This window comes from Lagenorhynchus albirostris, chromosome 20, assembly GCF_949774975.1.
Source record: "Lagenorhynchus albirostris chromosome 20, mLagAlb1.1, whole genome shotgun sequence".
NCBI classification, from domain to species: Eukaryota; Metazoa; Chordata; class Mammalia; order Artiodactyla; family Delphinidae; genus Lagenorhynchus; species Lagenorhynchus albirostris.
In genome coordinates, this window is record NC_083114.1 from 609,295 (window position 1) to 633,530 (window position 24,236).

A 24,236-nucleotide genomic window follows, 5' to 3' on the forward strand; every position below is an offset into this window, starting at 1 on the left:
CTGGCCCGTCTTCCCTTACTAGCACGCGAGTCCCGTCTGTGACCCCAGCCCCTTCTCGGTTTGTTCCAGCCCAGACCTGCCCTGGGCCGGGAAGTCCATGCCCCCTGCGTCCCCTCCTCCCGGGGGCAGGATGGTGACAAATCTGGGACTCAGGACACCGTGGGCTGTCAGACTTTGACGAACTTAAAAGCCACCCGAGGGGCTTCTTTAAACGCAGGAACCCCTGCTGGAGTTTGATTACAGGACCTGGGATGCGGTGCCGCGGTACGGGTGTGCGGCTCCCCGGGCGCTGAGAAGGCGGAGGGTGTGGTCGGAGAGCAGCCCCCGTCCTGGTCAGTGCGGTTCCGACTCTGCCCACCCCCCGGTCCACCCTTCATTTCTGAAGCGTGCTGTTTTTGGATGCCTCTGTCACACGTTCCTTCACTTCACGTACGCGGAAACATCAGGAAGTACCAGCGAGTGCCCCTGGGTTCCAGAGCAGCAGTCCTGCCCGGGGGTCTCTCCACGTTCAGGAGGACCATTGCCGCGTGCCTGCAGGCAGCTCCCCCGGGGCTCCGAGGCCTTCCCAGCAGAGTTCTCCAGGCCTGGGAGGAAGACGCGCGGTGGGGCTCCAGGTGTAAAGCTGCGGAGCCCGCCCAGCCCTAACCCCTCCACCCCAGGACCCGCGGAGCCCGCCCAGCCCTAACCCCTCCACCCCAGGACCCGCGGAGCCCGCCCAGCCCTAACCCCTCCACCCCAGGATCCGCACGGTCCGGTCGCAGGCTCTGGTTAAAAGCGTTAAGCTGTCCTGGCAGACAGACTCGTGCCTGCGTCTCAGTGGGCAGCCACGTGGACACAAGGCCCTTGCTCTGTGTCCCGTGGGGCTGGCGGAGCGTCTTTGCGGGGGGTGGTGCCGACAGGCAGGGCAGGCAGATCCGCGTCCAGGAGACGGGTTCGATCCCGTGAGGATGCGTCTCTGGCCTCCGTGTAGTGGGCCTGCCGGCAGGTGGCCACCTGCTCCTGGGCCTCGGTGCCGGTCCAGTCGCCAAGTGGGCGCCCGGCAGGGCCAGCTGGTGAGCCAGGGTCAGGGCCTGACATCGAGCTTGTTGAGACAGCCCCGTCCCCATCTCGATGGCCCCTTTGTTCATGGAGTGGGGCGGGGGTTCTCAGCGAGCTGTCTGCTCCCCCAACTGGCCGTTTTGTCCACCTGGCGGTGAGTGTCCTCTGTCGGGCTTCTCCTTGGTGAGCACAGTCTGTGCCTGTTTGGAGAGGTCTGTCCCCACCCGGATCTTCTGTCGCCAGTCCTTAAATCCCGTTGCTTCCAAATCTTTGACCGTCCAGCCGAGCTGAACTTTGAAGACAAAGTTACAGTAAACGATGGTCCTCGGGTCCCTGGTCACAAGGGTACTTGCGGTTGTGCAGCGGGCGTGATTGTGCACGTCACAGCCGCCCACTCTTGCTGTACTTTGCGCGCGAGTGTCCGTCGCTGCACACCCAGAGTGGGCCAAGCGGTCGACAGCACTCACTGTGTTCAGGGCACTCGTGCCACGCGGTCACCGATGTCCGTGGTTAGGTGCTCGGCCCGCGTAGCGGAGGCTCTTTCTGCGGAGGACCAGCGCCCACGGAGGAGGACAGGTTTGACGTGCTTGGAAGGTCTGTGCCGGTGTCCTCTGGTCCCTGCTGGAGGCTTGTGACACGTCCTCATTCGCCGCGGATGTTGAGTTACTAGGTCTCTCGTATCCTCAGGCTCAATGGTCGTGCAGCATTTTCGAACTCGTTCGGGTTCCTCTTTAACTGGGAGCCACATGCTGCCTGTGTAGACGGATGGAATTAACACACCCAAAACGGTCTGTGCTGCCTCTCAAGCCAGCAGGGCTGCCTGTTCTCGGGAGGGTGTGGGAGACGCAGTGCCCTGTCTTCTCGCTTCAGAGCACGGAATCCACAGGAATGCCATTGAGTTGGGGACCCCTGAGTTTGGGGAGCATTATTTCTTGTGATGGATTGATTGATTTTAATTTTTTTAAATTATCTTTATTTTTTAACTTTTATTGGCGTACAGTTAATGTACAATGTTGTGTTAGTTTCAGGGGTACAGCAAAGGGGATCAGTTACACACGTGCATATATCCACTCTTTTTTAGATTCTTTTCCTTCATAGCTCATTACAGAGTACTGAGTAGAGCTCCCTGTGCTCTACAGCAGGTCCTTATTAGTTACCTGTTTTATATATAGTAGTGTGTATGTGTCAATCCCAGTCTCCCAGTTTATTATCCCCCTCCTTTCCCCCTGGTAACTATAAGTTTGTTTTCTACCTCTGTTTTGTAAGTAAGTTCATTTGTACCATTTTTACTCTTAATCTTGTGGCTTATTTAGTTCACTATTATTAAACTGTCTGCTCATCAGATCCAGTCAGCGACACGTCACCACCGTGGTGCATGGGAGTGATGCTCTGTGCAGCACGTGATGGTCTGCGTGTCTGGACTCAGCAGCAGAAGCAGGGTCGGTGTAGCCCTGAGGCTCCATCGGGAGCAGTATGGTGGGGCTTCTGCTCCGGGGAGGGAGGGGTGGGGGAGGGCAAGCGGGACGGGACCCCAGGGGAGGAAACACTGAGCGACAGGGGCGTCTACCGCCGAGGAAGGGCAGGAAGGCGTGCAGCTGCCAGGGAGCAGCCCCTCCCTGAGAGCGTGACCCCACGGGGCCAGGTGAAGCCATTGGGGCCCGGGGGTGATCACAGCAACGACAGAACCCAGCCAGCTCAGCCTGTGACTCGGCCCCTCACTGACGGCCTGGAGGCGAAAGGCCGGCCAATTCCAGGCATAAAAACTTGGTATGTCAGTCTCTGCCATCCCACGCAGGTCTGGCGTTTGGTAAAAAAAAAAAAAAAAAAATCACAAGACACACAAAACAGCAAGTAGAAAACTCACTGCCAAGAGACAGAGCAATAGAACCGGACTCAGGATGATCTGACTGTTGGAACCGGCAGGCGGAGATTCTGGATAACTAGGGTTAATGTGTCGACGGCTCTCAGGGAAGATGTGTGGAACAGACGGGAGCCTTCAGCGGGATGGGGGTTGTGTGAGGAGGGGCCACGTGGATGGAGGTGCTGGGAGCCAAGATCGTGGTGACAGGAAGGATGGCCCTGACAGGCCCGTCCGTGACCTCACAGCTGAGGGAAGAGGCACTGGGGCCACCCAAACTGGAACAAAGAGAAGAATGGGGGGAAAACCGAAAGAATAGGGCACCTGGGATGTGGGGCGGTACCAAACAGTTTGAAGGGATAATGGCCAGTAATTTTATCATGGAAAACATCAAGCTACAGGTCCGAACGTTTCAGAGAACCCCAAGCTGGATAATAACAAAACAGACCTGCCCACCACAGGAAACTCCGGGACACGTCACACTGAAACCTTTAAAAAGTAAGATAAAGAGAAAGATTTGAAGGCACACGTTGCAAAGAAACAAAGGTAGGAATCACAGCAGCTGTCTTGTCAGAAATTGTGGGAGCCGGAGAGAGTAGGGCGATGTCTCTGAGATGCTGGAAAGAAAAAGCTGGCAGCCCAGAGTCTTCCCAGAAAAATCTCTCAGAAATGGAAAGGCTTTGGAAGCAGACAGAATTCATCATCCGCAGACTCGCACAAGAGGTGCTGAAGGAGGCTCTTCAGACAGAAGTGAGAGATACCAGACAGACCTAGGTCCACACCCAGAAAATGAGGATTGTTAGACGTGAAGGTAGAGCTACAAAGCATTGTTTTTGTTATTTTTAATCATTCTATACGTTACTGAGTTTCTAAAGCAAAAACAGTAGCGATGGATCGTGGGCTTCCAGGACAGCAGCACCGAAGACGGGGCGGGAGTGAGACGATGCTGTTCGCAGACAGCTCTTCAGAAAACCGTAGAGAGACACAAAGAGGCCAGTGTCCAGAGAAACAGTAGATTGTGGTTGCCAGGGGGTGGGAAAGGGGGAGATGCTGGCCAAAGGGCACAGACTCCCAGGGGTGAGACTGACACGTCCTGATACTGTGTCCTGTGCTTGAGAGTTGCAGAGAGAGGAGATCTTACATGTTCTCACCACACGGGTGATGGTGGGCTGGAGTGGAGGGGTTCCTGATGCCACGTGGGGAGCGTATTACAATGTACAGATGCATCACCTGGCAACTCACAAAGTTACGTGTCATTTATGTCTCAGTAAAGCTGGAGGTAAAGGCCCGAGCTGCGGTGCAGCAGGGCGGGGAGGGTGAGCTGTGGTGCCCGGTCTGAGCCGCGTCGGCGGAGCCCAGTCCGACCCGCCGCCTCTCCTGGCGCTGGCTGCCTGAGCACAAGCGCGGCAGGGCTGGGTGAGCGCTGAGTCGTCGCCGAGAGTCTCTGCCGTCTGGTCCTTTTCAGAGGAGCTTGCTGAGCCCTGGGCAGGTGCACAGGGCGGATTCGGGGCTGGCGTCGCGGGGGCTGTGGCAGGTGGCGGGAATCAGGGTGTATTTTGGAAGTAGGACCAGCAGAACACAGAACGTGGATAAAATGGATGGTATTTAGAGTTTCAGATTTTCTTTGCAGCAGAGGATCCTGGTCTTTTAAAAAAACAAAACCTGCCACGTCAACTTACACTAAAGACCAATTGAAAAACAAAAAAAAACCCAGAGGTTATTTTTGTGGAAAGCCGTAGTCAGGCACACATTTCCCTGTGTTTTTGGCAGCCTTCACTCCCCGCACGGTCCAGAAGCATCCCCCAGGGCCCCTTGGGCTCAGATGAGCAGAATTTGAAAACAGCTGGAGGAGTCTGCACACGTTTCGGACGAGGCTTTGCATCCCAAGCGCTTCCGTGCAGCTCAGAGATGTGCTGGGACGTCGCCACGGTCTGGCAGGCAGCTACCCCGGGTACAGGGTCCGTGCTGCCAAGAGATGCTGCCGTGGGCTTGGTGACCGGTGGGCACCGCACCAAGATGTCCCCATTGCCGCCTCGGGCCCACTGAACACCAGGTCAGACGCTTGTCTTGGGCGGGTGCTTGTGAGAAGCTAACTTGGCTTCAGACCGCGTTGAAGCGAGACTGGACTTGGGAGGACCTGTGTTCTGGGCTGAATGTGTGCCCCCAGATTCATGGGTTGAGGTCCTAACCCTGAGAACCTTTAAGCATGACCCTATCTGGAGATTTACAGACATGATCAAGTGAAAATGAGGTCATTAGGGTGACCAGTGTCCTTATAAAAAGGGAAGATTTGGACAGACAGACAGGCATCAAGGGAAGACGGCCATCTGCAGCCCTGGGGGCGAGGCCGGGGCAGTTCTCCCGTCACGGCCGCAGCAGGACCAGCCCTGTGACACCTGGGTGGGCTCCGGCCTCCAGACGGGGGACAGGAGGTTGCGGTGTTGAAGCCGCACAGCGTGTGGGGCTTTGTCCAGCAGCCTGGGAAGGTGGCAGGGCCCGTTAGCCAGTGGATGAAGGAAGGATGGAGCCTCAGGCTTCTTGTGTACACCTCCCAGAGTGTGTTGTGTGAACCTTTGGTGCACGTGGGTACGCCAGGTGGTTTCCGGATGAATGATTTGCATAATCTTGTGTTTATCTGTGTAGCTGCTGCTTACAGCAGTTACGTATTTTCAGGCTTAAATGCTCCTAACATATAGGTTTCACTGTAAATACAGGTATAAAATATATGTAGTATCAAAAATTTGTGAATGTGGGACTTCCCTGGCGGTCCAGTGGCCAAGACTGTGCTTCCATTGCAGGGGGTGCGGGTTCAATCCCTGGTCAGGGAGCTGAGAGCCCACAAGCCGCGTGGTGTAGCCAAGAAAACAAATTGTGAAAGCTCAGATACAGTGTTACCGGTCAGAATCCAAAAAATGTAGCGTGTAGGTCTGGAAGGAAAGGTCGGTTGATGTAAAGAAAAATACTAAACAGTAGCAGGTTGGTGTCCAAATGAGAGCACTCCTGAGGATGCAGGGACGTGGTCCTGGGCTCTGAGAGCAGCCTGACGCCTGGGCTCAGCCCGCCTGCCCTCTGTCCGCCCCGCGCCCCGTGACACACGTGGGAGCAGCGCGTGCGTGCACACACGTGACTGTACACGGGCACACACAGTCACACTGCTTCACGCCTTTCTGAGGAGACAAGGGAGGAAATTGGTTTTCCAAGATCAACGCAGGTGGGCCCAGCCCTGATGGGGGGCCCAGCCCTGATGGTGGGCCCAACCCTGATGGTGGGCCCAGCCCTGATGGTGGGCCCAACCCTGATGGTGGGCCCAGCCCTGATGGTGGGCCCAGCCCTGATGGTGGCCCAGCCCTGATGGTGGGCCCAGCCCTGATGGTGGGCCCAACCCTGATGGTGGGCCCAGCCCTGATGGTGGGCCCAACCCTGATGGGGGGCCCAGCCCTGATGGGGGGCCCAGCCCTGATGGTGGCCCAGCCCTGATGGTGGGCCCAGCCCTGATGGTGGGCCCAACCCTGATGGTGGGCCCAGCCCTGATGGTGGGCCCAGCCCTGATGGTGGACCCAGCCCTGATGGTGGGCCCCCCATCAGCCGGCTGCTTTCTCCTCTTAGGCGACAGGGGACAGCAGAGCCTGCTTCTCGGTCCACACACCCGCTCAGGTCCTTGGAAAGCAGGCCTGGTGCCCAGGGGCAGCGGGAGAGGTGGGATGGGGCAGTCACCACGGGGAGACGCGACCCAGACCAGCCGCAGTGAGGAGTGGGCAGTGCGGGAGGTTTTATTTCTGCCAAGGGTCCCCGGGGCTGGGTCCAGCAGGTGTGGGTGCTTGTACTGCAGGTGCGTGTAGGTGCCGGTGACCTACAGCGGACACCTGGGGTCAATACGGTGGCCCTGGCCCTTCTGCCAGCTGTTCCTCCACTCCCCTCCCCCTTCCCTGTCCTTTCCCCTTGCTCTATTCCTCTCTCCCCAGTCTCCCCCACCGTCATTTCTCTCTCCCATCACCATTCCCCCCAGCCCCCCAGGTTCATGTGGCCAGGCCTCCTTCTTGGGCGGGCGTGCACACGACCTCAATGCCACAGAGGCCACCGTTCGGGGCGCGCACGCAGGGCTGTCCGGCTGCGCTCTGGCCGTGGCGCGCCCACCTCCCGGCACGCTCAGGCTCCCTGCACTCTGCGAAGCAGAAGCTGCACGTCTCCGTCGGCTCGGGCGTTGCCCCTGCAGCGCTGCCCGCTTCCATCCAGTGATCTGCTGAGGGGGAGAGGGCGTTGGCCTCGGCCTGGACCCCTCCTCCCCAGCCCTGCACCCCCAGGGGACCACCTCCGGTGTTAGCCGCCCTGTCCTGGCAAGTGGGGCAAGCCCTGGGGCCCAACACCCACCCTTCCTCAGGGCCCTGTCTCTTCTTGCCTTGATGTTTGACCCGATTTCACCAGGACAGATAGGAAACTGTAGGAACTGGCGCCAGGCTGCTCCCCGGGAGGACCGGCAACCGCTCTCCACTTAGAAGCGGGGACAGAGCCAGGACAGAGGGATGTCCAGGACCCCACTGCGTGCTCACCCTTGGAGGACTTGGCCCGCATCCGACATGGCCCTGGGGGTGGCTGGCAGGAGACCTGGTCCCCCCTCCTCTTCAGGAAACAGGCCACGGCCAGCAGGAAGCAGCAGATGATGGCGCAGAGGCAGAGCCCCAGCGTGCTGTAGACCAGGGCCAGCTGGTCGGCGCTCAGCTTTAGCCCTGGGGGGGCTGCAAGACAGCGGGGGACCCAGAGTCAGGAGGGGCCCCTCCCTGAAGCACCCCCCTCCGGCCAGCAGCCCCTCGTCCTCGCTTCCTCCTCGTGAGCCCCAAACAAGCCATGCGGTCACCCCCACGCCCCCTCGGAGGGCCGGGGGACCCCGGAGCTGCACGCCCTTTGTCGTTCCCTCTCGCTGTGGGGTGTAGCTTGGGACAGTACCAGAGGTGGACGGGCGAGCAGGTGGACAGTTGTCCGGGGAGGGTGTTTGACCAGGGAGCACGTGCTTGGAGAGAGACGGTGGTGTTGCTCCTGAGCCTGAGGGGCAGGTGTACACCAGGGGGGCCTGGGGAAATGGGGCGCTGGCCCCGCCCAGGGCCCCGAGCCAAAGCCCTGCCCTCGAAATCTGTCCCGGGCCCTGGGATCGGGCGCCCCCAGCCCGGGAGGAAGGGCTGCTGGCCGCCTGCTGGTCTTGCTGCACGCAACACTTTCTCTAGTGTGTCCCTGACCCTCGCGCTTCTGTGAAGGAGGGGCGCTCGCCCCCTTTACAGGTTGAGGTGTAGTCCACGTGCTGCCAGGCTCACGGCCGTGAAGATGAGGGGGGGTGGTTAGTGTGTTCTCAGGCTTGTGCAGCTGCTGCCTGTGCACCTGGGGTGTGTCCGGCACCGCATGACGCCCCCCATCCGCCCCGGGCCCCGGGCCCCACCACGCTGTCTCTGTCGCCTGTCCTGGACACTTCACACCAGTGGAACTGTGCAGCACGGGACCTTCACGTCTGGCCTCTTGGCGTGTTTCCAAGGCTCAGGCGTGTGGCACGTGTGTTGGGTCTGAGTAGCGTCCCACTGTGTGGATACACCACATCGTGTTTGTTTGTCCACGACGAGCAGGCATGTCGGTTGTTTCCACCCTTTGGCGGCTGTGAAGGCTTGCGTGCGGGTTTCCGTGTGCACGTGTGTGTGCAGCTCTCGTGGACGCGTCCCACGAGTGTAGTTGCCGGGTCAGGCGGCGCCTCCTTGCTGAGCTGTTTGAGGATCCTGCAGGCTGTTCCCGCTGTGCCCACACCGCCTTCCCGTCTGTATTTCAGATGACAAAACTGAGCCTCAGATCTGGTCACAGTTGCAGAGCTGCACCTGGGGGCAGGTCTGATGGGCTCCACGCCGGGGCTCCAGGCCGGCCGCGCACAGATGGCAAGGTGGACACTGTCCCTCTTCCTTACGCAGCCTCCTTAGGGGCAGAATTTTATGAAGTGACAGCTGGCTGGTGCTACCCTGACGTTCACAGAGCTCTGGGTGGGCTGTTGGCGCCACCCCCGGCCGGCGACGTCCGTGTGTCCCAGCTCCCGGGTCCCCATCTGCTCACCGGCTCCTGTGCGTCCCTGGGATAAAATAAAGCCGTCGGCCTGGCCGGATTAGCGGGGGAGAGGCTGGCAGCCTGCGCGTGGGAGGTGGAATTCCCAGCTACCAGACGCTGCTGAGTACACAGTGAAGTGCTGGGTGGATTTCAGGTGTTTTCAGCTGAACTCTAACACTCAGACTACCTCGAGGCTGGCTGCTGGCATTTGGAGACGGTCCTCGATTCCTGCCCTTCAAGTCGGGCTGGGCCGGGTCCCCCTGCACCCAGCAGTGCGCAGTACAGGGGACGCAGGGCCTGGCCGGGCCCCCTGCACCCAGCAGTGCGCAGTACAGGGGACGCAGGGCCTGGCCGGTGCCATGACGAGGCCTGGCAGCCTCTGCTCTGCTCTCCCGGTCGCCCTGAGCCACCACGTGAGGAGGGTGATTTGGGGCTTCCTGAGGGAAATGGAACCGGTTCCTGCCTGGTGACCCGCTCATAGAGCGTGCTTCGCAGAGGCCCTGGATCCGGAGGAGAGGTGCAGTTAAAACTGTGAAAGATGTCACCTTCCGCCTCTGTCCCAGGCTGGCGACACAGGCACATCTGGGTGGGGTGGTCTCCTCTGAGGGCCACGTGCAACCACCTGCCAACACGGACACGCCCTTCCCAGGCTTGTGGACTCACTGCCTTCACTTCTAGGCACGTGGATGCAGGCATTTGCTGGGCTCTGTTTACTGTGAGAGCCGGAGACCAGCTCCCTGGTGGGTCCTGAGATGGGCTGAGCCTCAGGGGCAGGAGGTGAACAGGGAGAGAGAGGTGGGCGCTCGGGATTCTCCCTGGTGTGAAATGTGCTTAGACAAGAGCATGTGGGAACCGACAAACCCAGGCCGCAGCAGGTGTTGCTCCTGGGGAGAGACTTTCCCCAAACCTGGCTTTTTAATACCTTCTTTCTTCCGCCGCGATCCCCGTGTGTCGTCCGTTCGCGGGAACGGCAAGGAGCATGCTGGCTGCCTCGCTTGTTAAAGCCTAGTCAGAGGCTGGCCAGGTGCGGGGACGGGGTCCCCAGCCACCGCTGTGCTTCCTCTGTTCAGTCACCAGCTGTTCAGGTGTGCAAGCTCGGTCGCTGACCTCTGTCGGCCCTCAGTGACCTGGCCCCGGAGCGGAGCGACCTCGCCCAGTGCCTCCCTGTCTGCTGACCCCGTTGGGTGCAGGGGCTTCAGTCGGGAAAGGATGTGAGCTCTGTCCTTGTCAGAGAGCCAGGCCTGCGGCGCAGTTCTGAGCACCGCCACCAGGGGGCACCGCGGATGGTTTATTTCCAAGCGGGTTTTCCATTAGATTTGTTCCGTGCTTGTACTGTTTTCAGAATCAATCTCGCCTGGAAACAGGATTTCCCCGACTGCTGCTGCTGGGCTGGAGCCCGGGCTGGCCGGGTGGGCAGTGCTGTGACCTGTCCTGAGGGGCCTTGGTGTAGCCGGGGCAGGGCAGGTTCTGAGCCTGGGCCCTGCGGCCACCCTTGCTCACGGTCAGGCCTGCCTCCTGGTGAAACGGGGTGGACGCTCCGGCCTCCGCGCTGTTGGTAGCAGCTCGACCCAGTGGAACGTTCCGCCAGCATCCCCACGGCCCCAGCCCAGCGAGCAGGCAGGTCAGGGGAGGGGTGAGGTGGGCTCCCGAGGGTTTCTGCCCCCCTCCCCTGGCCTCAGCCCTGGGGATGAAGAGGGGGCCTGGGGCAGCCGCCACGGTGACGTCTCTTGCAGCCGTCGGGGGCGGATGGGGGGTGGCGTGTGTGGGGAGAAAACACTCCACACCCTGAGATGAAAAGCCAGAGACGAGACCAACCCCCAGGCCGCCGTGCAGGATGTGCTCCCAAGGCGGGCATCGCCCTCCCACAAGGGGTCTGGTAACCTGCACGTGGGACCTTATGACCTGATCTGGGGAAAAAGCCTTTGCAGATGTAATCAAGTTAAGGATTGGGAGCATCAAGGCCCAGGGTCGCTGAGGCCCTGCGAGAGCCCTGTGAGGGGGGTGCTGGGCTGCCTGTCCCCAGTGGGGACAGGGAGATACAGAGTCTGGAGACGTCCCAGGTCACCCATGCTCACGCCACCTGGAGCTCTGAACCCGGGACCCAAGAGGCCCTTGAATAGGGCCTGGGGGCTCCGTGGGCTTGGATAAGAAAAGCAAACCTTAATTTTCACTAAAGCTTAGCCTTTGCTCCCACTGTTTGTAGCAGTCGCAGCCCCAGTGGTCCTAGTAGTGGCTGTACCCTGTCCACAGAGAATCCGTGTGTTTCCGCTCCCAGCCCCTCCCAGCACCTGCACATGCTGTGCCCTCTGCCTGGAACACCTTTCTCCACGTCATCTCTTAGATGTATGCTTTCCTTTTAAATGAGCAGTTACTACGTGCTGATCCTGACACTCAGTGCAGCAACCCCGTGAAGGCAGGTGATCTCAGTCTTACGGAAACACTTAACCTCAGAGAGGTTAAGTGACTTGCTCAAGGTCACACAGTTGGTGGGAGATGGAACCAGGGGTCTGGCCCCCAGTCTGCCTTGAGGGCCTCTCCTCGGGGAAACCTTCTCACCCCATTGCACCCTGGCTGGGGGATGTCGCCACGCACTGAGGTTACTCAGTCATTTGTCTTGTCTCTCCCATCAGACTGTAACTTCCATGGGGTCAGCGACAGGGTCTGCCTGACTCTTGCACCCGTCCCCCCAGGCACAGCTGAGCCCTCCACAGTTACCGTCAAATGAAGGAACGGCCATTCCGAGAGACGTAGAGGGGCCAAGGGTGGGGGCTGGCAGGGCGGGGAGTGAGTGGGGGGACAGGTCAGCCCCGCTGCCATGGGCAGTGTTCTGCACGCCCTGCCCTTAACACCCAGGGTGTGGGCCCGGCACTTCTGTTCACAGTCGCCACCAAACCCAGCTTTCGCCCCACCTGCACGCCCAGGTATCAGGACACAGCGGGACACACGTAAGCCCCAGACCTCCAGAGGGACACGCGGCAGGGGGCAGGTATGGCGAGGCGTCACCCAGCCTCCGAGGTTCGGGAGGCCGCACCATGGAATGACTGGGACAGCGGTCAGGTCAGACGTGGTCACGCTGACCCCACTGGCTCCTGGAATGTCTGTCCACACTTCCTGGGGGAAGGAAGTGTACCTGGAGGGTCCACCCCAGGCCCTCTGGGGAGGCGGCTTGGCTGGTGGTCACAGACGGGAAGGGCTAACGGTGTCACACTGGCAAGAGGTCCCCCTAAGTGGCGACGGCGCCACAGAACACTGCTCTGGGGATTGGGTCTTGCAGAGCGGACAAACTGGGACCCGCAGGCCGGGCCCGAGTCCCCGCTCAGCTGTGCACTGACTCTCCAGGTTTTGAGACTCAATTTCTCTGTCTGTAAAGGGGAATCTGTGGCATCGGAGGTGGACGGGGTTCTGGGTTTGGCTGGAAGAGTCAAATACGTCACTGCAGGGAAGGCGCAGGGGTCACCAGACCTTGGAGAGCAGCCCCCTTTGTGGTCCCGTTCGTCACCCCCCCCACCCGTATCCACGCCCTCTGTGTGTGAATCTGCATTTCCTCTCACAAGAGGCTGTGCTGGATAAAAACCGGCCACAAACCCCCCACAGCTACAAACCCTTCGCCTCTCCTCCAGCCGAGAGTGGGGTCTGTCTCCCCCGCCTTGAATCTGGCTGGCTTTGCATCTGGAGGGATAGGATGCAGCAGATGATGGGTGTCAGCTCTTGGCCGAGAGGTTCAGAGGCCCGTGTCACCTCTGATGCTGCTGCCCACCCACTGGTCCCAGGGGAGGATGAGAGACTCAGGAGCAGAGCCCCTCCAGCTGACTCCAGCCAAGCCCTATGCCATGAGGAATAACACGCCATGGAATCTGGGGGCTGTTTGTTACATGGCAGCAGCTTACTGACAGGAGAGCAGAGCAGAGTAAGAGACAACAGTCTAACCGAGAAGAACCAGGCTGGGCACTTCGTTATCAGGACACATGAAGCCTGTTCTCATGGAAGTGACGTCATGAGGAAAGTCACAGAAAAGGAGGAAAACCAGCCAGCACCTGGCAGACCAAGAGCACCATAAATATCAAGTGTTTGCGGGTCCACATCCCCACCCAAGCCCCGTCCTCTCTGACACCACAGAGCAGAGTAGCTGAGCCAAGAGGTATTTTCTGGGAGGATTAATTAGGTCATTTCCAGTGCTAGGCACTTAGTAAGTGCCTAGTTCAAGGGACCCCTCTCACATATCTAAGGAGGCCCATCTCCACCGTGAGCTTTTTTGATAGTACTTTTCTTTCTTATTCTTGGGAAGTCTCCATTGCCTCTAAATGGAGTGGGGGTCTTGCTCACAGGTTAGCTGTGCTATCCACTCGCTGCCCTGTGTTCTGAGAATTCATTCAGCCACCATTATGAGACTCCCAACTGTCAGGTCTTTTTTCTTCTTTTGCTTCCTTCTTGCCCACAGACTTCTGTAAACTTTGCTTAATTTGTTTTTCTATCCTGTGATGATCCCCCCACCCCCCTGGTTTCTGGCCATTTGCCTGCACTGGACTTCCTGCTTTGCAGCCTCTCCTTATTGAGGCCTGGTGCCTGCCTTCCACCCACTCTGACCCTTGGACACCGCGCAGGCCAACCTTAGGTGGCTTACCTGGACCCACATCCGAGCCTCTGTGCTCTGGTCCCTGGTACCTCCCTAGGTTGTCTGCCCGGGTCGAGGCCTCTCCGGTCCGCTGTCTCCTGACCTCTGGTGGGAGGTTCACTTGACTCCTGAACTTGTTCTCACAGAAGTGTGTGCATTGCTTGGGGTGACGTCCACAGATGGAGGCACAGCTGATACAGTCCCCCAGGAGCTGGTCATAGTACCTGCCTTGCTCTTTGCGGCAGCTGAGTGACTCTGGAAGACAGAGATGCATGATGCTGCTGGGTGACAGACACAGGCAGAAACTGGGGGTCTGGCCTCAAAGGGTATCAAAGTTAAAAAAAAATCCTAGTCCAGTTCCCCAAAAGCAATTCCAGAGTAATCCAAGTCCTCTTCCAGTATGCAAATGTAAGACTATACGTTGTCCTCTAAGTACTGTTTTAGCTGCATCACACACATTTTGACATGTAGTATTTTTTCTGTACCTAGTTTAGAATGTTCTTATTTTTCACTATTATTTCTCCTTTGACCTATAATTTAAAAGAGTATTTTTTAGTACTAACTGTATAAGGGTTTTCTAGTTATCTTTTAAGTTATTACATTGTCACATAACTTCTTTACTAGGGTTTTTCAAACCTCATAAGGGAGAAACATATTTCATATAAACATAAGGAATGGAGAACAAAGCCAGAATCTGCCTTAGCAAGTTGGGGAAGGGGACTGGAAGGAAGGTGAGAAAGCTCAGATTAATAGTTTTTTCTGTCTTAATAATAAATGAGAATTTTAGGAGCTTAACCAGGCATCAGCGCCAAGGGGCAGAAGCCAAGCAAACTGAAGCCCATCCACCCTTGCTGGAGAGAGCAGTTTTGAGAGCCATACAGAAACCTGTACTTTCACAGGGTAGGTTTCCCTTGTCTCTAAGGTTCATTCATATGAAAATGTGACTCGCATGCAGGTTTTCAGAGCGCATTTTGGAGGCAGCACAAGACAGAGGCCAAGAACCCAGACCTTGAAGCCACGCGGGCTTGGGGAAGCCCTGGTCCGCCGCTTCACGTGGTGGGCTTGGCCCCTCCATACCTCGGTCTCCTGTTTTCCAGGAGAGGAATAGTTATAACAATGGTGATTTCTTACGGTTATTACGGGGATTTGAAGTCCCCGGCACAGTGCCTGACACATAATGAATAATGCTCAGGGTTTAAATAGAATATTCACCTGTGCCTCTGCGATGCAAACACGCCAACGCGTACATCCTTTTCAGAGCAGAAGACAAAACCAGGAAGGCCTGCATTTGGGACCTCGGGAGACTCGGGTGATCCTGTCAGGACCAGTGACCACCCCTTGCCCTTACCCTGCTGTGGCCCCTGGACGCTCCTGACCCCGACACTCACAAGGTGGAGTTAGCCTGATGGCAGCAGTGTTCCCGGGCTTGCCGTGACCTCCTCTCGTCCTTGGGAACCCCCATGTGGCTGTGCAGGTGACAGAGCTCCTCAGACCACCAGCCCTCACTGCCTGACCTCACAACCTACCCTCTGGGCCTCGATATTCCCTGTTGTATTTTCCCGCCTCCACGCCTTTGTCCACGCTGGTCCCTCCTCCAGGGGTGCCGTCCCCCAATCTGACTTCTGCATCTGTGGACTCTTAACAACCTCCTCTCTGGGCCTCGATATTCCCTGTTGTATTTTCCCGCCTCCACGCCTTTGTCCACGCTGGTCCCTCCTCCAGGGGTGCCGTCCCCCCATCTGACTTCTGCATCTGTGGACTCTTAACAACCTCCCCTCTGGGCCTCGATATTCCCTGTTGTATTTTCCCGCCTCCACGCCTTTGTCCACGCTGGTCCCTCCAGAGGTGCCATCCCCCCATCTGACTTCTGCATCTGTGGACTCTTAACAATCCATCGCAGGGGGCGCTTCCTACCAGAAAACTTCCTCGCTCCCCAACCCATCAGCCGGACGTGGTCTCTCCCAGCTGTGGCGTTTTACGGTAGTTCACCTTTTTACCATGAAGTGGAGTCATTTCTCCCACTAGATAATGACCTCCTTGAAGGGTCTGTCAGATTCCTCTTTCCAGGGGTTTGTGGGTCAACACAATGTCCACCTCATTAATGGATGGTGGCTCAGAGCCATGGTGTTGCAGACTCAGAAAGTTGTTGTTCAAATCCTGACTCTTCCACTATTGTGCTGTGTGATCTTGGGCAAGTCACTCAGCCTCTCTGAGCCCCACTCAGCCAGTATTTATGAAGCACTTACTATGTGTCAGGCACTGTACTAGGCTTAAGAAAGGAATTGAGCTCTCAGTCGGGTGGTTGAGACACATGAACACACAGGAAAGAACGTGTGGTACAAGCTGTGATAAGTTCCATCAGGGAAAGAACAAGTTATGAAAAAGTAAGCAAAAGACAATTAGAGAAAACTGGATATGGCCTGAGTGCAGATGATATTAAGGGATTATTGCTGGGGGTGATAAAATATTGAGGTTATATTTTAAAGGCCCTTATGTTTTAGGGATTCGTGATCCAGTATTTACACATAAAATAATATGAGTTCTTGGATTGGCTTTAAAATACACAAGTAAAAAAATTGGGGACTGTAAAGGTGGCATTTCTAAAGCTGCTGATGGGTAGACAGGTTTATCATGCTGTCCTCTCTCTCTCTGTCATAATTTCTATAATAAAAAGTTTCAGAAGAAAGAGCAGAGAATGGTGAAGGAGGGCCCACTTTCCATCCGGCAGTCAGAGAAGACCTCTTGATTTGGGGCTGAGACCTGAAGGCCGGGTAGGAGGGAGCCCAGGGGAGAAGGTGGGGAAATGCATCCCTGTGCAAAGGCCCTGAGGCAGGAAGGAACAGAGCATGCTTGGGAAGCTGCAAGGAGGGTAGGAGGGTCGAAAGGTAGAAGGTGCCACACTGTCCGTCTCCCTCCACCCCTCCTCAGGCCCCAAGTGCAGGCCAGGGGGACCTCCGGGGGCAGGAGGGGCATCCAGCCCAGGCTCGGGCCCCAGAACTCACTGCAGAAGGCTGCACAGGTGCGTGGATTCTGATTGCTGCAGATGGTTTTGCAGGAGACACAGGTGTTCAGCAGCGGGTCCCAGTACTGCTCTTCGGGGCAGGGCTGCATGGCCACCCCCAGCCGCAGGCCCTGTGGGGCTGAGAGGCAGGGAACGTGAGGGCAGCTGGCATCACTGGAGGCCGGAGCCCAGGCGGCCTCTCCCGCTCACGTTCCCTAGGGGGAACAGACAGGGTTGGTTTCTGCCCCAGTTATACTTGCTGGGCAATCCGGGGCTGACACCCTGAGCCTCAGTTTCCCGTCTGGGGCACGGCAGTTCTGAGGCCCCTCTGGCATCAGTGGAGCCCTGCTCGGCCCTGTTCTCTACCCTCACGAACGTGCACACGCCTCCTGCCACGGGGTCTTTGCATGTGCTGGTCCCTTTGCACCCCATGCTCTTCATGCTTCACGACTGGTCATTTCCTCCTGACCCCTCAGATCTCTGTTGCAACTTCGTTTTTTCAGGGAAGCCTTTCTGACACCTTCCCACCCCGGATTGGGACTTGCTCCTTCTTCTGCACTTGTCACTGTTGTCACTTGACTTTTGTGATGCAGTTATTTGATAGTGTCTCCCCATTAACTGGGAGCATCACGCAGGCATAGATGCTAATTGATTTGTTTGCTGCTGGGTCCTCAGAACCTAGATAGTGCCCAGGACATAGTAGGTGCTCATTAAATGAATGAATTAGAAAAGCAGACCTAGCCAGTGCCTAGTAAACAGCAAGCACTCAATAAATGTCCGTTTCCTTCCCTTGCTCTTTTACTGAGATGTGAGACACACACAATGACAAATCTCAAGAGTACAGCTTGACAGATCTTTGCACGTGTACACACCTGTGTCACGACCACCGCGTCAAGGTGGTGAACATTTCTTGCTCCCTGATGACTCCCACGGGCCCCTCCCACCCAACATCCACCCCCAGAGGTGACTTCTGTTCTGAGTTTGAACGCCACAGGACCAGAGGCTGCTGCTACTGCCTGTTCCTGAACTTTCATTGTCTGGATTCTTTGGCTCTGCAAGGCATCTGGGACTCATTCCAGATGGTTGTGTGTTGCTGAGTCTTCTGTAATTTTCTGCCTAATTTCATGGCATTTTCCTCCCCAACAACTTCTTTTAAACATTTTTTGAGGCACTTGTTTATTCTTTAATGGGAGTCCACTGAGGAAAGACCAGCGGCTCCCCCTCGACCTGGCAGCTTAACCACCTGGGTTTATCCTCCTTCCCTCTTGGAACCAAACTGAAAGGGCAGGAAAGGATAGTTGTCCTCGAAGGTGGAATGGAAGAAGTGACTGCAGCAGGGGACAGGCGTCAGCAACGTTTTGGAAGACGGAAGGCAGAGGGCCTGGGGTGACAGGCTTCAGTTGAAGATCTCTCTCGGTTGAAGCTCATGGGGAGGAAGCAGAATTGCGTCACCGAATGCTAGGAACCTCCTGGAACTGGGGCACTAGGACCTCTGGCCGTGGGGGATGGGAGGGCAGAGCAGTGAAATAGGGTTGGATGGAGACTTACGTCAAGAGGGCTTGACCCCAGGCAGGCGGCGGCCCCTCACCCACCCGAGCAGGAGGTTGGGGTCTCCTCAGACACAACTGAGGAGGGGTGGCAGTGAGGTCCACTATCCCCCCAGCCATACCTCAGGAGTGCTGTGGCCAGGTTTGTAAAAGATGTGTCCTTCCCCATCCTGCAACTGGCAGGAAGCCAGCAGACTCTGCTCTGGAAAAGCTGACCCAAAGGAAAAGCCCTGGAGGCACTGACTGGGAGATTCTTTCGAGAAAGTGACCATGCTGCTGCCTGACCACTAGAGCAAAGCTTCTGTGTGAAAACGCCGTCCATTTACCCAGAACTTCCGATCAGCCATTAGTGCCTCAGCGTGAATTGTGAACTGCAGCCAAGGGTCACCTGATATTGGAGCACCCCCTCTGCATGAAAGAGACCTTGGACGATGCAAGCAGAAGAAATCCACCCAGTGCCAATAGAGACAATGCAGGGAACAGAAGAAAACTACAAGATGACGGCAAGACATCCTTAGAAAGAGAAGAGAACTTTTATATCCACGAGAAAGAATGGTGTGCTCATTTTTTTTTTTCTTCCGGCTTGTGGGATCTTAGTTCCCCAACCAGGGATCAAACCCGGGCCCTCCGCACTGGTTGAGAATCTGCCTGCCAATGCAGGGGACACGGGTTTGAGCCCTGGTCTGGGAAGATCCCACATGCCGCGGAGCGACTGGGCCCGTGAGCCACAACTACTGAGCCTGCGTGTCTGGAACCCGTGCTCCGCAACAAGAGAGGCCGCGACAGTGAGAGGCCTGCGCACCGTGATGAAGAGTGGCCCCCGCTCACCACAACTAGAGAAAGCCCTCGCGCAGAAACGAAGACCCAACACAGCCAAACATAAATAAATAAATAAATAATTTATTAAAAAAACAAAAACCCGGGCCCTCAGCAGTGAAAGTGTGGAGTCCCAGTCACTGGACCACCAGGGAATTCTCAGTGATGTGCTACTTTTTAAATTTTTTTTGCGGTACGCGGGCCTCTCACTGCTGTGGCCTCTCCCATTGTGGAGCACAGGTTCCAGACGCGCAGGCTCAGTGGCCATGGCTCATGGGCCCAGCCGCTCCGCGGCATGTGGGATCTTCCCGGACCGGGGCATGAACCCGCGTCCCCTGCATCAGCAGGCGGACTCTCAACCACTGCGCCACCAGGGAAGCCCAGTGATGTGCTACTTTTAAAGAATTGTATGCATAGAACAACTGAGAATGACTAGAAATTTTAAAATATAGTAGCCAGAATAAAAACATCTGTTGAAGGGTTATAAGACGTAATTGAAGAAATATCCCAGAACATCGGAAAAGATGTGAAAAATATGGAATTATATCAGGACGTCTGGAGGTTGACTGATGGGAGTTCCAGAGAAAACAGATTTGAAAGACAGCCTCCAGATTCAAAGAGCCAATCAGGTGTCCTGCACAATAAATTCTCTCAAACCACAAGACCCACCATCGTGAAATTCAGGAGCAACAGAGACCTGGAGGAGACTCTAAAGCCTCCTTGAGAACAAGCAGCTCACCTACAGGGAGGGCTCTGTGAGTTAGGAACTCTGTGGACATTTCAGATCAAAGCGGGGGCGTGAGAGCGATGCCAGGGAAGATGGCCAGGAGGAAGCCCCAGCGACCTGCTTCTGCCCTAGCGGCCATCAAGCTGGCAGCCTTGGCTGAAGTAATGGTATTGGAGCTCTGGGGTTGTCTATGGGACAGTTGGGCAAAGAGGCTGGTAGATTTGGGGAGTTTGGGTGCCTTTCAGCCTATCGTGGGGTGGTGGCTGTTCATGTCCCTGGGGCAACTTGCTGGGACCTGGATGGGCAGTAAGGACCTTGTCCTCTGAATGTTGGGATTGTGGGCTCTAATTGCTGGTTGCCGCTTTTGATCACTGAGGAGCCAGCACGGAGGGTGGTGGGCATTGTTTCAACCTCCCTGGTTGAAGTGGCTCCCAGGGGATTGGAAGAGATCTACTGCCCCCCATTTGGGGAGTCACACATTTAGGAAAATCTTTGTCAGGTCGCTGGCTGACTGCAGTGACGAAGGACCAGAAACTTTGGTGACACACAAGGAATACATACTTTGCAAAAATAGTTTGGAAGAGTCACAAACAGACTCCAGCTCTCAGCAACGAAAACTTCAGCAATCCCTAAGGAGTGAGAGAGTTAAATTTCCAGACTTACCACAATGTAATGCTCAAAATGTTCAGTTCTCAAAAAACTAAACAAAATGTACAGAGAAACAGGAAAATACGGCACATTCACAGAAAAAAAGCCTTTGACAGAAACTATCCCTGAGGAAGCCTAGACATTGGAAGTATCAGTCGAAGATGTTAAGTCAACTGTCTTAAATACGTTCCATGAGCTACAGGAAACCACAGACAAAGAACTAAAGGAGATCAGGAAAATGATGTAAGAACAAAATGAGGAGATGAATAAAGAAATAGAGGTTGTAAAAAAGGAACCAAAACTTGGAAACAATCCAGATACCCTTTAGTAGGTGAACTGATAAATAAACTGTGTCATCCAGACAGTGGGACCTCAAACCATGAAAAGACATGAAGGGATCTTAAACGCATGTGACTGAGAAAAGCCACGCTAAAAAGGCTCCACGCTGTATGATCCCAGCTCTGTGACATTCTGGAAACAGAAGAAAGATCAGTGGTTGTCAGGGGTTGAGGGGGAGGGAGAGATAAAGGTGGAGCACAGGGGGATTATACAGAGCAGTGAAACTGGATGCAAGTCATTATACATTTGTCAAATCCCATGGAAAGTACAAGACCGAGAGTGAACCCCAGTGTAAACTGTGGAGTTTGGACAATAGTGATGTATTAATGTAGTTACTCGATTGTAGTGCATGTGCCACTTCAGTGCAGGATATGGATAGGGAGGCTGTGCATGTTTGGGGATGGGGGGTATATGGGAATTCTCTGTAATTTCCATTCCATTTTTCTGTGAACCTCAGACCACTCTAAATAATCTGTTAAAAAATGGAAACAAACTGAAATTCTGGAATTGAGAAGTCCAGTAACTGAAATGAAAAGACTCCCTAGAGGGGTTCAATAGCAGATCCGAGCAGCCAGAAGGAAAGGATCAGTGAGGCTGGAGATAAGACTATTGAAATTATTTAGAATAGGAATCAGAAATTTAAAAGAATGAGAAAAAATAAACAGAACCTGAGGGACTCGTGGGAGCCCATCAAATGTAACACCGTATGCACATAGGAATTTCAAAGAGAAGAGAGAGAGAAAATATTTGAAGAAATAATGGCTGGAGACTTCCCAAATCTTAGGAAAGACATGAATATACATGTCTGAGAATGTCAATGAACAAGCAGGATAAATTCAAAGACGCCCACATTGAGACACATTGTAATAAAGTTGTGGAAACCCAAAGATGAGAGAATTGTGAATGCAGCAACAAAGAAACAATTGTCATATACAGGGGATCCTCAATAAAATTAATAGCTGATTTCTCCTTAGAAATCATGGAGGCTAGAAGTGAGCTGTTACATTTAAAGTCCAAAAAAAAAAAAAAACTATCAACCAAGAATTGCGTATCTGGCAAAACTATCTTTCAGGGATGAAGGAGAAGTTAAGACATTTCCAGATAAGCAAAAGCTGAGAGAGTTTGTTACTAGTAGACCTGTCCTACAAGAAATGCTAAAGGGAGTTGTCCTTCATGCTGAAACGAAAGTGCACTAGACAGTAACTTGAAGTCATAAGAAAAAAGAAGGAGCATTGGTAAAGGAAATCTATGACAATATCAATATCAATAGGAAGGGACAGAGATATAGAACAGTGTTTGTACACTACTGAAACTAGGTATTATTGAAACTAAGTTGTTAGAGGTTTAAGACATTAGTTGTAATCCTCAGGGTAATCACTTAAAAAAATAACTAAAAACATACAGAAACTGAAAGAAAAAGGGAGTAAAAATGGCACACTACAAGTAATCAACTAAATACAAAAGAAAAGTCAGTAGTGGCAGAACTGAGGGACAGAAAACGTAAGACATATAGAAAACAGAGATAAATGGCAGAAGTAACTCCTTTATCAGTAATCATATTAATGTCAATGGACTAAACTCTGCTATTACAAAAGGCAGAGACTGGGAGATTGGATTAAAAAAACAGTATTCATCTATATCCTGTTCATAAGAGACTTACTTTACATAAAAGGACACGAGCTTGAAAGTAAAACAATGGACAAATATCGTCCATGCAAATAATAACCAAAAGAGAACTGAGGGGGCTATATTATTATAAGACAAAGTAGTTTAATCAAAAGAGGTTACGAGAGACAAAGACAAGATATATTGATTAAAAGTTTGTTACAGCAAGAAGATTTAACAGTTATAAACACATATGTGTGTTACAACAGAGTGCAAACATATGAAACAAAAGTTGACGGAATTGAAGGGAGAAATAGTTCTGTGACAATATTGGGATATTTCGATTCCCCACTTTCAGTAGTGGGTAGGAGAACTGGACAAAAGATCAATGAGGACAAGATGACTTGAGCAACTCTGTAAAGCAACCATATAACAGACGTATACACGACACTGTACTCAGCAACGCAGACTACACATTCTTCTAAAGTGTCCATGGAACATACTCCTGGACAGACTATATATCAGGTCACAAAACAAGTCTTAAAAGGTTCTAAAAGATTAAAGTAATTCAAAGAATCTTTTCTGATCAAAGTGGAATGAAACTAAAAGCCAGTAACAGAAGGAAAATGGGAAGGTTCACAAATATGTGGAACTTCAACAACACACTTTTTCTTTTTTTTAATTTATTTGGCTGTGCCGGGTCTTCGTTGCAGCACACTGGATCTTCATTGCAGCATGCAGCATCTAGTTCCCAGACCAGGGATTGAACCTGGGCCCCTTGCATTGGGAGCAAGGAGTCCTAACTGCTGGACCACCAGGGAATTCCCCCCAAAACACTCTTAAACAACCAATGGGTCAAAGAAGAAGTCACAAGAGATATTAGAAAATATCTTGAGATAAATGAATATGAAAAGACAACGTACCAGAAGTTATGGGATACAGTAATTGTAATGCTGAGAGGGAAATTTATAGATATAAATGGGTACACTAAAAAAAGAAGAATCTCTCAGATCTTGACCTATCTGTATACCATGAGGAACTAGAAAAAGAAAAGCAAACTAAACCCAAAGCAAGCATAAGGAAAGATTAGAGCGGAGATAAAAAAGAGAATAGAAAAGCTGTAATATGGACTTCCCTGGTGGTCCAGTGGTTAAGTGTCCACCTTCCAATGCAGGGGACGCAGGTTCAATCCCTGGTTTGGGAACTAAGATCCCACGTGCCGTGGGGCAACTAAGCCTGCGTGCCACAACTACTGAGCCTGCACACTCTGGAGCCCGCATACCGCAACAAAGAGCCCACGTGCCGTGGCCAAGATCCTGCATGCTGCAACTAAGACCTGATGCAGCCAAATAAAGATAGAATTGATTAAAATAATAATAATAAATTTAAAAGAAAAACTATAATAGAGAAAATCAACAAAGCCAAAAGTTGGATTTTTGAATAGATTTACAAAACCAACAGACCCTTAGCTGGATTGATTAAGAAAAAGAGACGAAACTCAAATTACTAAAATCAGAAATGAAAGTGGGGCATTGATACATATTTTATAGGTTATAAGAGAGTACTGTGAACAATTGTGCACCAACAAATCAGGTAATCTAAATGGACAGTTCCTGGAAACATACAATCTACAAAAACTGATACATGAAGAAAGAATATCTGAATAGACCTATAACAGGTAAGGAGATTGAATCAGTAATAAGAAACCTCCCAACAAAAAGCCCAGGACCAGGGCTTCCCTGGAGGCGCAGTGGTTAAGAATCCACCTGCCAATGCAGGGGACGCAGGTTTGAGCCCTGGTCTGGGAAGATCCCACATGCTGTGGAGCAACTAAGCCCATGCGCCACAACTACTGAGCCTGCGCTCTAGGGCCTGTGAGCCACAACTACTGAGCCTGTGTGCCACAACTACTGAAGCCCGTGTGCCTAGAGCCCGTGCCACAGCAGTGGCTTCAATGAGAAGCCACGGCGATGAGA

The 24,236-nt window shown here is 53.9% G+C and overlaps 1 protein-coding gene across 1 annotated transcript; it reads right to left on the reverse strand.

The window, feature by feature from the left end:
- Positions 1 to 6,912: 6,912 nt before the first annotated feature.
- TNFRSF13B (TNF receptor superfamily member 13B) lies at positions 6,913 to 17,019 on the reverse strand. The gene is made up of 5 exons (XM_060134627.1): positions 16,945 to 17,019; positions 16,580 to 16,709; positions 13,587 to 13,832; positions 7,444 to 7,629; positions 6,913 to 7,136 (listed from the first exon to the last, which is right to left on the reverse strand). Exons 1-5 carry the CDS (start codon positions 17,017 to 17,019, stop codon positions 6,913 to 6,915), a joined length of 861 nt encoding a protein of 286 aa, XP_059990610.1.
- Between the last annotated feature and the right edge of the window lie 7,217 nt (positions 17,020 to 24,236).